Genomic DNA, 12,384 nt, shown 5'->3' with positions numbered 1-12,384 from the left:
TGCATTGGGCAAATCTGCTGCAAAGGACCTCTTTAAAGTATTGAAAAGCAAAGATGTCACCTTGAAGACTAACCTGTGCCTGACCCAAGCCTTAGTGTCCTATGTATGCGAAAGCTGAACAGTGATTAAGGAAGACTGAAGAAGAATTGATCCCTTTAAATTGTGGTGTTGGCAAAGAACATTGAATATACCAGGGACTGCTAAAAGAACAAACAAATCTGTGTTGGAAGAAGTACAATCAGAATGCTCCTTAGAAGCAAGCATGGTGAGACTTCATCTCACATACTTTGGACATGTTATCAGGAGGGACCAGTCTCTGAGAAGGACATCATGATTGGTAGAGTAGAGGGTTAGTGAAAAGAGGAAGACCCTCAACAAGATGGGTTGACACAGTGGCTGCAACAATGGACTCAAGCATAATGTTTGTGAAGATGGTGTAAGTCTAAGTCTGGGCAGTGTTTTGTTCTGTTGTGCGTAGCTTCGCTGTAAGTCAGAACTGACTTGATGGCATCTAACAACAACAACATTGTTTAATACCAAAGTTTTCAAATATATTTACATAACATTTTAAAAGAAAGCTATTGCTACCTATTTTCAGATGAGAGAAGTGAGGCTTAAAGTAGTTAAGTATTTGCCTTGGCTCCCCCTGGGTGCAGCTGCCACAAACTCAGGCAGTACGATTTCAGAGTCCGTGTTTTTAACTACTCTCAGTTGTCCTCTTCAACAAGAAAAGTGGCCCAGTGGCTGCCCAGCCCCCACCACTACTGCTGTATCCCGCTGACCCAGTTTGTAGAGAAAGAACCCCAAAGCCTTCACTCCTGTACACTCTGTCATAAAGAGGGGAGCAGAAGACCCCTTCTCTTTCCAGTGAGAAGAATATACACATTCCTTCTCAAGCTCAAACATACCTACATGCATGTGTGCCCACAAACATGCAAGTCCATACATGTATTTTTTCCTCTCCCATCGTCTGTTTGGCCCTCTTGGATCACTGTCAGCAATGCGGTAGCTTTATAAGAAGTCTTGATATCCAGCAGAGCAAGTCTTCCCACCTTGTTGCTTGTCTTGAATGGTATCTTGCCTATTCTTGACCCTTTGCATTTCCACATTGATTTTAGAATCAGCTTGATAAAAAAAAAAAAAATGGTTGGGATTTGATTGCAGTTGCAGTAAATCCGTTTGGAGAGAAAGGGCTGTCTTTACAATCTGAATATCCCAATTCATGATCGTGTTATATCTCTTCATTTACTTAGGTTTTCCTTAATTTTACTCAATAATGTACAGTAAAACCTGCGAAAGCCAGAAGCCTGTCAGAGAAGGAAAACTTAAATATTTTCCATGAAAACAAGTGATAAAAAGTGGCAAGACAGCTCCCTGTCAAAGGCGGAAAACTTGCGAGACCCAGAAAAACAATGCAGTTCCATCAAGTTCCGGCTCTCACAGGTTTCACTGTAGTGTGTTTTCTGCAAGGAAGTCTTTTATTTCTTTGGTTAGATTTATTCCTAGGTATTTTGTAAATTACCTTTATTTTTCCTTTATATTATAGCCAGGGTGTTATATTAATTTTTCTTTAAAAATGCTTTTTGTTGAAATGTAATACAATATGTAAAAGCACACAAATGATTTTGTGCTTACTAAACTTTAAAAAACTGAACCCAGCCACGTAACCAGTGCTCAGACTAAGAAACAGAACATTATCAGCACTACAGAAGCCCTCATTGTATCCCCTCCAATCACTATTGCCCCTAGAGGTAACTACTGAATTTTTCCTGGTTTTGAACTTCATATAAATGGAATAATACAACTTATGCTGTTTTGTGTAAGTTGTATTATTCCATTTATATGGCTTCTGTCTTAGTCATCTACTGCTGCTATAACAGAAGTACCACAAGTGGATGGCTTTAACAAAGAGAAATTTATTCCCTCACAGTAAAGTAGGCTATCTAAATTCAGGGCATCTGCTCCGGGGGAAGGCTTTCTCTCTCTGTCGGCTCTGGAGGAAGGTCCTTGTCCTCAATCTTCCCATGGTCAAGGAGCTTCTCAGGTGCAGGGACCCTGTGTCCAAAGGACACGCTGTGCTCCTGGTGCTACTTTCTTGGTGGTATGAGGTCCCCAAATCTCTGCTTGCTTCTGTTTCCTCTTATCCCTTGAGGGATAAAAGGTGGTGCAGGCCACACCCTGCGGAAATTCTGTTTGCCTTGGATCAGGGAGGTGACCTGAGTAAGGGTAGTGTTACAATCCCACCCTAATCCTCTCAGCATAAAATTACAATCACAAAATGGAAGACAACCACACATGGCCTAACCAAGTTGATACACAGATTTTTTAGGGGACATAATTCAATCCATGACAGCTTCTTTCACTAAAATTACATTTGTGAGATTTCAACCATGTTGTGTGTGGTTGTAGTCCATTCATTCTCGTTGTTGTATGATACTCCATTGCACAGCTGTGCGACAATTTATTTATCCACTCTACTGTTGATGGGGTATTTGGGTAGTTTTCTGGGTTTAATTTAAAAGATATTTTTTAACTGTAATTTTCTAGCTATTTGTTTCTGTTTGTATATAGAAATGTAATTAATATTTTGATTTTGTATTGAGCAACCTTGATAAATTCTTATTAATTCTAATACTTGTAGATTATTTTTTATTTTCTGCGAATGATGATCTTGTTTCATCCTTTCTAATTCTTATACATTTTATTTCTTTCTGTTGTCTTACTGCTCTGGCTAGGACACTGAGCCCAAAGTTGAACAGAAGCAGCGATGGCAGGCAAACCCAAACTCAAAAGGAAGCTTTCCACATTCATCATGGAGCATAATGTTTGTTGTAGATATATGTTAGTTTCCTGTGGCTGCTACAACAAAGGACTACAAACTGGATGGCTTAAAACAACAGAAATGTGTTCACTCACAGTTCTGGAGGCTAGAAGTACCAAATCAAAGTCTTGGCAGGGTTCTGTTCCCTCCAACCCCTCTAGGGTAGGGTCCTTCATTGCTGCCTCTTCCTTTCTTCAGGTAGCCCTAGGAGGTCCTTGGCTTGTGGCAGCTTACCTTCCATCTCTACATCCTTCGTCACATGACTGTCTTTCTTCCGTCTCTTTTTGAGTCTCTGTGTCACTTCTCCTCTTCTTAGAAGGACACCAGTCATATTGTATTAGGATCCAACCTACTCCGGTATGACCTCATACTAACTTAACCGATTACATCTGCAAAGATACTATTTCCAAATAAAGTCACATTCAGACGTAATGGGGTTAAGTCTTGAACATGTATTTTTTTAAGGATACGAATCAATCCGTAACAAGGTGTTTTTGTAGATACTCACCCCATATTATATTAAGAGAATTTCCTTCTGTTCCTAGTCCTCTAACAGTGGTATTTTTAATATTTAATTTATTATAGGTTTTTCATTTTAATATGTAATTATGTATTGATTCTTATATGATTTTAATGGCAGAATGCTATTCCATTACATGAGACATCTATAATTGGTTTAAATAATCCCCTATTTTTGGACACCTGGGTTGTTTTTTGTTTCTTTACGATGATATAGACCCATTTCTGATTAAAAGAGCTCTTCAGTAACTGTCACAGAAGTAATTTATTTGTGCATATGACTATCCCCTTAGGAGAAATCCCTAGAAGGATAATTTGAGGACAAAGGGCATGTAAAATACTAATTTTTGTGGTACATATTACTAACCTTCTCTTTTAAAAAAATCATATTAATAATTCCACCAGCATCATATGACAATGATTTTCTTTAGATTCTCAGCATCATTGAGCGTTATTATTTTTTAAGTATTGGAATACAGTCTAAACTTCGTGACCATTTTGTAGTGCCTTCCATGATCTGTCTCTCCCCGCACCCCACCCCCACTCCTCTCCATTCTCTTCCTTGTGCTTCTTGCATTAGCTGAGGTGCAATGGAATTCTTTTCATTCTTGAACTTGGCTAATTCTGTCATGCATCCAGTCCTGCGTGTCTGCTGTTGCTAACTTATTTCATCTTCAGGTTTTAGCTCAAATTTCACTTCCTCCCGGAGGCCTTCTCTGGCCCCATAGATATGTTGGAATCCCATGATGTATTCTCATGTCTCTGTATCACAAGATTTATCATGCTTTTTTAAAAATTAATTTGCTTAAATATTTGTCTATCTGAATAGAATGTAAGCTTCATGAGGTCAGAGACTATATTTGTCTTCCTAAATGATATATTTCTGACCTAGCATTGAATCTGGCCTTCAAAATATCTGTTGAATGTATAAATTTGTCACTTTGATAGGTGAAAAGTCATAATTTGTTCTACTTTGATTTCTTTGATTACTAATGAGCTTGAGTATTTTTATTCTGTTGATTGGCCATCTGTACTTCTGAATTCTGCCTGTGACCCATTTTTCTATTGGAGTGTCTAGCTTTTGCATAATGATTCATGGGAGCTTTTAACACATATGGATATTATTTCTGATGGAACATTTTCTAGTAATTCACTTATGCTTTTATTTAACAGATTCTGAGATTGGAACTGAGAAAGAACTATCCATTCGAAACCAGAAATGTTCTGAAGAAGTAAACACTACAGAATTGAGATCAAGTAGATTCTCAAGGGGTAATCCGCAGGCATCCAAGATGCAGGAAGCTTGGTGTGTGGGTAAACTAGAAGGGCATCTGGGAAGTTCTGTTGGGCAGAAACCCCATCTTCACAAGAGAGTTAGAGAAACAGCAGTCATGCATAAGAAGAGATCTCCAGGAGAACAAACCCAGGAATGTAGTATGTTTGATAAAAATTTGAACCTGAACCAAAATGCTGTCAGACCTCAAAGAAATAAAACAGAGGAGAGAGTCTTTAAATGTGATGTGTGCAGCAAAACCTTCAAGTATAACTCAGACCTAAGTAGACATCAGAGAAGTCATACTGGGGAAAAACCTTATAAATGTGTTCAGTGTGGGCGAGCCTTTAGTCACAGCTCAAACCTGATTCTGCATCGTCGAGTTCACACTGGAAATAAACCATTTAAATGTAATGAATGTGGGAAAACTTTTGGGCTCAATACCCATCTCCTTCTTCACCGGAGAATTCATACTGGAGAAAAACCTTTTGGGTGTAGTGAGTGTGGGAAGGCTTTCAGTCGAAGCTCAACTCTTATTCAACATCGTGTCATTCACATAGGAGAAAAACCTTACAAATGTAATGTGTGTGGAAGAGCCTTCAGCCAGAGCCCACAGTTAACACAGCATCAGAGAATTCACACCGGAGAGAGGCCTCATCAGTGTACTCAATGTGGGAAGGCCTTCAGCCGAAGTTCAAGCCTTATTCAACATCAGAGAATCCACACTGGAGAGAAACCCCATAAATGCAAACAGTGTGGGAAGGCCTTCAGTCAAAGCTCAAGCCTTTTTCTCCATCATAGGATTCACACCGGAGAGAAACCGTATGTATGTAATGAATGTGGCAGAGCCTTTGGCTTTAACTCTCACCTTACTGAGCACCTAAGGATTCACACTGGAGAAAAACCCTATGTTTGTAATGAATGTGGCAAAGCCTTCAGTCGGAGTTCAACTCTTGTCCAGCATCAAAGGGTTCACACTGGAGAGAAACCATATCAGTGCATTGACTGTGGGAAAGCCTTCAGTCAGAGCTCACAACTCGCCCTACACCAGAGGGTTCACACTGGAGAGAAACCCTATGAGTGTGGTAATTGTGGGAAGGCCTTCAGCCGGAGGTCAACCCTCACTCAGCATCAGAGAATCCACACTGGAGAGAAGCCTAGTGACTGCAGGAAATGTGGCCTAGCCTTTGTTCATGGCCCCAGCTTTGTACCACGTGGATCAACCCACATTGTAGAGAAATTCTGTGTGTGCGATGAACATGAAAGAGCCTTTAGCCACAGCACAAACCTTGTTCTGTGCTGGAACATTCATATTGAAGAGAAATCCTTAGCATGTAGTGAATGTGGAAAAATTTTCAGGCCCACATCACAGCCCACTGAACATCAGGAAATTCATCCTGGGGAGAAACCCAATAAATGTCATGAACATGGAAAAGCCTTCAGTTGGGGTTCAACCCTTATTCAACACCAGGTAACCCAGACTAGTGAAAAACCTTATCATTGTTCCATGTGTGGGAAAGCCTTCAGCCAGAGCTCACAGCTTATACTACACCAGCAAAGCTGGGGAGAAACCCCCTTTAAGTGACAAGTCTGGAAGATACTTTATTCATTATCAAAAAGATTTTCTGAGAAAGACATCTTTAATATGATAAATATGGGAATGATTCAGCCATTTTCCCCTCTTTTGTTGTATGGACAAGACTGTGTTCCGTTTTTGTTGTACAGGTGATCTGTGGTGCAATGAAAGTAAATAAGAAAGTCTAAATATTACTGGCAAAGCAAAATAAACATCACAGATGACTCAATTTTAAATGTGAAAGTAAACACGAGAGGATTCATTCTGGAAAATAATCTCATCTGTGCGAAGGCTATAGTTATTTAGAAGGTGGCCAGTGTGGCACCGTCTTAGTTACCTAGTGCTACTATAACAGAAATAACACAAGTGGCTGGCTTTAACAAATAGAAATTTATTTGCTCACATTTAGGAGGCTAGGAGTCCAAATTCAGGGTGCCAGCCCCAGGGGAAGGCTTTCTCTGTTGGCTCTGCGGGAAGATCCTTGTTATCAGTCTTCCCCTGGGTCTAGGAGTTTCCCAGCGCAGGGACCCCAGGTACAAAGGACATGCTCTGCTCCCAGCTCTTCTTTCTTGGTGGTAGGAGATCCCTCTCCTCTCTGCTCACTTATATCTTTTATATCTCACAAGAAATTGACCCAAGATACAACTTAATCCTCTAGACTGTGCCCTACCTCATTAACATAACAGACAACTCACTCCCAAATAGGATCATAGCCATACGTGTAGAGGGTAGGATTCACAACACATAGGATAATCACATCAGATCACAAAATAGAAGACAACCACACAATACTGGGAATCATGGCCTAGCCAAGTTGACACATATTTTGGGGGACACAATTCAATCCACAACAGAGGCCATATTCAGATATACATGATGAATGAATGTAATGCAGGAAAAGTGAGCTCACCAGTACCATTTCTACTCTACCTGATATACCTCCAGCCTCACCTCTTTGCTATCTAAGCCCAGGTCTGTAGCTGAGCTTACCCACTTGCAATCTGTCCTAGTTACCTTGTGCTGCCGTAAGAGAAATACCCACAAATGGGTAGCTTTAAAGAACAGAAATTTATTTGCTCACAGCTCAGTATGCTAGAAGCCTGAATTCAGGGCATGGGCTGTAAGGGAAGGTCCCTCCTGTCTATTTCAGCTTCTAGTAACTGCCAGCAATCCTTGGCATTCAGGGGCTTGTAGAGGCACCTGTCTTCCTTTCACCCTTGTGTGTGTCTTTGTGTCTTTTCTGCTCTTTTTATACCTCGGAAGTGATTTGGGTTAGTATCCATCCTACTCTGGTGTAGTCTCATTTACATAACAAAAGAAAACACTGAATCCGAACAGAGTCCTATTTACAGGTACAAGGGTTAGGATTTCAACACATATTTTGGGAGGACGCAATTTAATCCATAACACAGTCCTACATATGTTGGACAATAAGATCCTGTTTAAAGAGTTTTACTGGAAAGTTTGAAAAGCACCGGACTAGTTCATATCTGTGGGCCCTATGACCTCTAAAATCCTGATTTTCAGTTCCGAACCTCTACTTCAAAGAGCCTTTTTTCTAATCCACTCCTATTCACTCCTGGCCCAACTCAAGTATCACCCACTTCAAGGGGCTTCCTTAGTTAATCTCTGCTCTACCCTTTTTTCTACGCTTACTGTGTTTTCTTGTGGAATGTGAGGTTACTTTTACATTTGGTTTGAAGTTTGTTCAGTGATTTGCTCCACTTATTTCATCTGCTTATATTCTGTCTCTTCTGTTATATTGCTAAAATTCTTGAGTACAGAACCACTTGTTTGGATTTACGACACATATTTTTGAGGGATGCAATTCAATCCGTAACAGTGCTCAAGACATGTTTGGGAAGAAGGAAAGGAGAAAGGTTGGGAGTAGGAAAGATGGGAAGGAAAGCAGTGTTGTGAAAGCACTTTGTGAAAGCACTATGTGTTTCTGCTTGCATTTTGTTCACAAAGTATACTGGGTAAATTAAAACTTTTCCCTTCCTAAGCTGCTGGAGTGCTCCATAGCTAATGTTTGTGTATGGTGGCAGCATTAGCCCTTGGAAGGGCTTGTGGGCAGCTCTAATAGCCCTTCTAACACTTGGCCTTTACCTTTGGGGGAACCTGGGACTGAAGATGTTAGTAGAAAAACTCATGGGTAAGCACCAAGAAAAAAGTGAACAACCAGGGGCTAAAAATGAAATGAAAACAAAAGTAGAGCTTCAAGCTTGAGAACTGATGCTATGGCAGCTCTGGGGGCCTTAACCTTTTTACAGCCTCCATGGGTACAAAGGGAAACCGTGATGGCATAGTGGTTAAGAGCTATGGCTGCTAACCAAAGGGTCGGCAGTTTGAATCCACCAGGCACTCCTTGGAAACTCTATGGGGCAGTTCTACTCTGTCCTATAGAGTCGCTATGAGTCAGAATCAACTCGACGGCACTGGGTGGCTTGGTTTTTTGGGTTTTTATGGATACAGAGATGCTTTGAATGTGTGTTGCCCTCCACAGTCCTGGCAGTAATCCAATCTTCCACATCAGGGTTCTGAAAAGGCTCAGCATGCCTCTTCTGGGTTTCCAATTCCAGGGCTTTGATTCATATTTCACATTCTGCTTCACTCAAATTTAAAAAATTTTCAGGTTTGTTCCCATTTTGCTTCATTGGCCGTGAGTGAACCAGTAAAACTGGTTCACCAGTTTTAAGCCCTTTTTAATACAATGGTTTAATCCGAACCACTGTGAGAACCTTAAACCTGCTAGGTCCACCCTGCTGGACCCAGCCCACCCCACGTGGGCCACCGCCAGAGCCACTGGAAGGAGTTGCCTGGAGCCAGGTCTGTGCCTTTGCTCTCTGGTAACCTAAGGATGCCTGGAAGACCTCTGACCCTAGGGTTCCTCATGGCCCCGCCCCTTCCATCCTCCACAAGCATGATGGGAAAAACAGAGCAAAGTCACAGGAAGTGTTCCTGCATCTTCTCCTGGTTTTCAATCCAGATTCAAGACTTCATATAGCAGTTATTTTTTCTCAGGCCTGTGCTTGACTCAGGTACCAAACAAAAAAACCCATAGCCGTTGAGTCAATTCCGACTCATAGCGACCCTATAGGACAGAGTAGAACTGCCCAATTGGGTTTCCAAGGAGCACCTCGTGGATTTGAACTGCCGACATTTTGAGTCACCAGAGTTTCCGACTCGGGTACAGTGGTGAATAAAACTGTCGCCCCTTCCCCGTGGAATGAAGGGAGACACGATAAATAAATAATTGCAAGTGCTACAATATTGTGAAAGGCTGGCCATATTAAAGATTACAGCTTTATCCTAAGGGCAATGAGGAATGTAGTTTATGTGTGGTGGTATGGTGTTGGTTGAGGGGCGGGGGAAGGCAGGCACCATCATGGGAGGGTCTGTGTGGTAACAAAATCAGATTTGGGTTTTGAAAGATCACTCTGGCCTCTGGGTGGGGAAAAGGTCATGTTGGAGGGGGTGGCAGGCAATATGAATATCAGCAGACTAGTTAGGAATCTATGGCAAAAGTCCAGGGAAGAATGATGGTCACTTGGACCAAAATGGAGGTGGACGAGATGAAGAGAGATAGAGGCCAATAGAGGTACTTGGAGAGACAGGACTTGGTTATTGATTGGATGAGGTAGATGACAGAGAAGAGGAGGATTCAAAGAAAAGTCCTCAGGTTTTCTAACCTGAGCTCCTTGAGGTCTGGGCAGTTGGAGAGGAAGAAGGCATTCGGGGGTACAAGGACTGTTGGGGTGTGGCTTCTCTAGAGAATAAAAACCAGTGAAGCGTCTATATACCTATGTAGAGAGATATTTTTATCAAGGAAATGGCTTATGTGGTTGTAAAGGCTGAAAAGTCCCAAGTCTATGGGTCAGGCTAGAGGATTCTCACAACTCATATAGCTGCAGGGGCTGCTAACCCAATGTCCAGACCATGAAGGCTGACAAATCCCAAGATCAGCAGGCAAGCTGCTAGCTCAAGTCCCAAGAACTGGAGGTCAGATGAATAGGAGCCAGCTGCAGGATTCAGAGCAAACAAAGCCAGCGAGCCTTGCCAGAAAGTTCACCTATATTGGATGCAGGCTACACCCCCAAGGAAACTCTCTTTCAGCTGATTGACTACTAATAGCAGATCCCATCATGGAGGTGATCACATCACATCAGATCTCATCATGGAAAGGATTACATCATTATATGACTGTGAAACTACACCCTACCCGCCAAACCACTGAGGATCACGGCCCAGTCGAGTCGACACACAACCTTAACCATCACAGTCCACTCCTTGTCCTACCCACCAAACCACTGAGGATCACAGCCCAGTCGAGTCGACACACAACCTTAACCATCACAGTCCACTCCTTGTCCTAACCACCAAACCACTGAGGATCACGGCCCAGTCGAGTCGACACACAACCTTAACCATCACAGTCCACTCCTTGTCCTACCCACCAAACCACTGAGGATCACAGCCCAGTCGAGTCGACACACAACCTTAACCATCACAGTCCACTCCTTGTCCTAACCACCAAACCACTGAGGATCACGGCCCAGTCGAGTCGACACACAACCTTAACCATCACAGTCCACTCCTTGTCCTAACCACCAAACCACTGAGGATCATGGCCCAGTCGAGTCGACACACAACCTTAACCATCACAGTCCACTCCTTGTCAGCTTGGCACCTGTCCATATCGCCTTAAACCATACACAGTCTCTGAATAAAGACAGTTCTAAAGTCATACTTGCACTTAATGTGGTACAACTAACACAGGTAAAACTGAAAATGCACTAACCCCTGTTCACACCCTATATTTTATAAGTGAAGGAAATAAAAATATCAGATGCACCCACACACAGAAAAAAATACTCATACCAATTACAGTCCTCGTTTCTGCAACTGGTCATGTGCTCGTAATTGGTATTTAGAACTAACTTCTCCCACCACACATTCCATATTCCCTTTGCCCTCAGCAAGCACCTCAGCTAGTTGTGGTTCTTTGCCTGGTGGGTTGACCCAAACCTTCATTCCTGAAGGGCCTGGGCCATTAGTAGTCAGGTCGGGATTGGGTTGCTGTAGCTTTCCATTGACTTAAATCAGAGGGCATGGTAGTACTAAGAGATGCCATAAGGGATCTCCTGCATTCCAGACATACTCTTCTTTATTCCTGGTAATCAGGATCAACCACACCAGCCAATATGGTAACTCCCTTCTTTGCCTGTTGATCCAGGGACATGAGGAGCAAAGTGGCCAGGTGGCATTCTTAGCTTCCAATTCAATGGAATCAGAGATGTGTCTCCAGATGGGAGCATTCCTAACACCTCTAGACCTGAGGAGCATGAAGCTATGGAGACAGGAAGCAAAAATTTTGTGAGTGGGTCACTAGGGGTAAAAGTGAGCATTGCTACTCCTGTTTCACCCCTTGATCCCTGGACCCAAGAATCCTGGCTATGGGAGAAACACCACCATATATCAGATGCTGGTTTAGAGCATACACAGCCTCCTGGAGAACATTGCCCCAACCCTGCGAGGTATTGCCACCTAGCTGTCACAATAATTGTGTCTTTAGAAGGCCATTTCATCATTCTGTTAAGCCAGCTGCATCAGGATGAAGGGGAACATGGTAAGACCAATGAATTCCATGAGTATGGGCCCATTGTTGCACTTCATTTGCTGTGAAGTGAGTCCCTTGATCAGAGGCAGTTCTGTGTGGGATACCATGACCGTGAATGAGGATGGTAGTTTTGGCAGAAGCACTGCATGCAGGGAAGGCAAATCCATATCCAGAGTAAGTGTCTGTTCCGGTAAGAACAAAACACTGCCCTTTTCATGACGGAAGTGGTCCAGTGTAATCAACTTGCCACCTGGCTGCTGGCTGATCACCTTGAGGAACAGTACCATATCGGGGACTCAGTGTTGCTCCCTGCTGATGACAGATTGGGCACTTAGCATTAGCTGTAGCCAAGTCAGCCTTGGTGAGTGGAAGTCCATGTTGCTGGGCCTGTTGTATAACCTCCATCTCTGCCATCATGGCCACTTTGTTCATAAGCCCATTGGGCAGTGATGGAAATGGCTAGGGAAAGAGGATGACTGGTATCCATAGAATGCATCATCCTATCCACTTCATTGTTAAAATCATCCTCTGCTGAGGTCACCCTCTGGTGAGCATTCACATGAGACAAATATCTT

The 12,384-nt window shown here is 42.6% G+C and overlaps 1 protein-coding gene across 2 annotated transcripts in view; it reads left to right on the top strand.

The window, feature by feature from the left end:
- Nucleotides 1-6,893, top strand: part of ZNF251 (zinc finger protein 251) — a 29,533-nt gene extending 22,640 nt beyond the window's left edge. For both annotated transcript variants that reach the window (XM_064268285.1, XM_010602160.3), the window contains one exon: nucleotides 4,514-6,893. In XM_064268285.1, coding sequence (XP_064124355.1) covers nucleotides 4,514-6,198 — 1,685 coding nt within the window. In that variant the 3' untranslated portion in view covers nucleotides 6,199-6,893. The remainder of the gene's footprint in view (nucleotides 1-4,513) is intronic.
- Nucleotides 6,894-12,384: the final 5,491 nt, after the last annotated feature.

Source organism: Loxodonta africana, chromosome 14 (genome assembly GCF_030014295.1).
Source record: "Loxodonta africana isolate mLoxAfr1 chromosome 14, mLoxAfr1.hap2, whole genome shotgun sequence".
Taxonomy (NCBI): Eukaryota; Metazoa; Chordata; class Mammalia; order Proboscidea; family Elephantidae; genus Loxodonta; species Loxodonta africana.
Note: the sequence above shows the minus strand (reverse complement) of the source record. Positions and strands in the feature narration are given on the sequence as shown.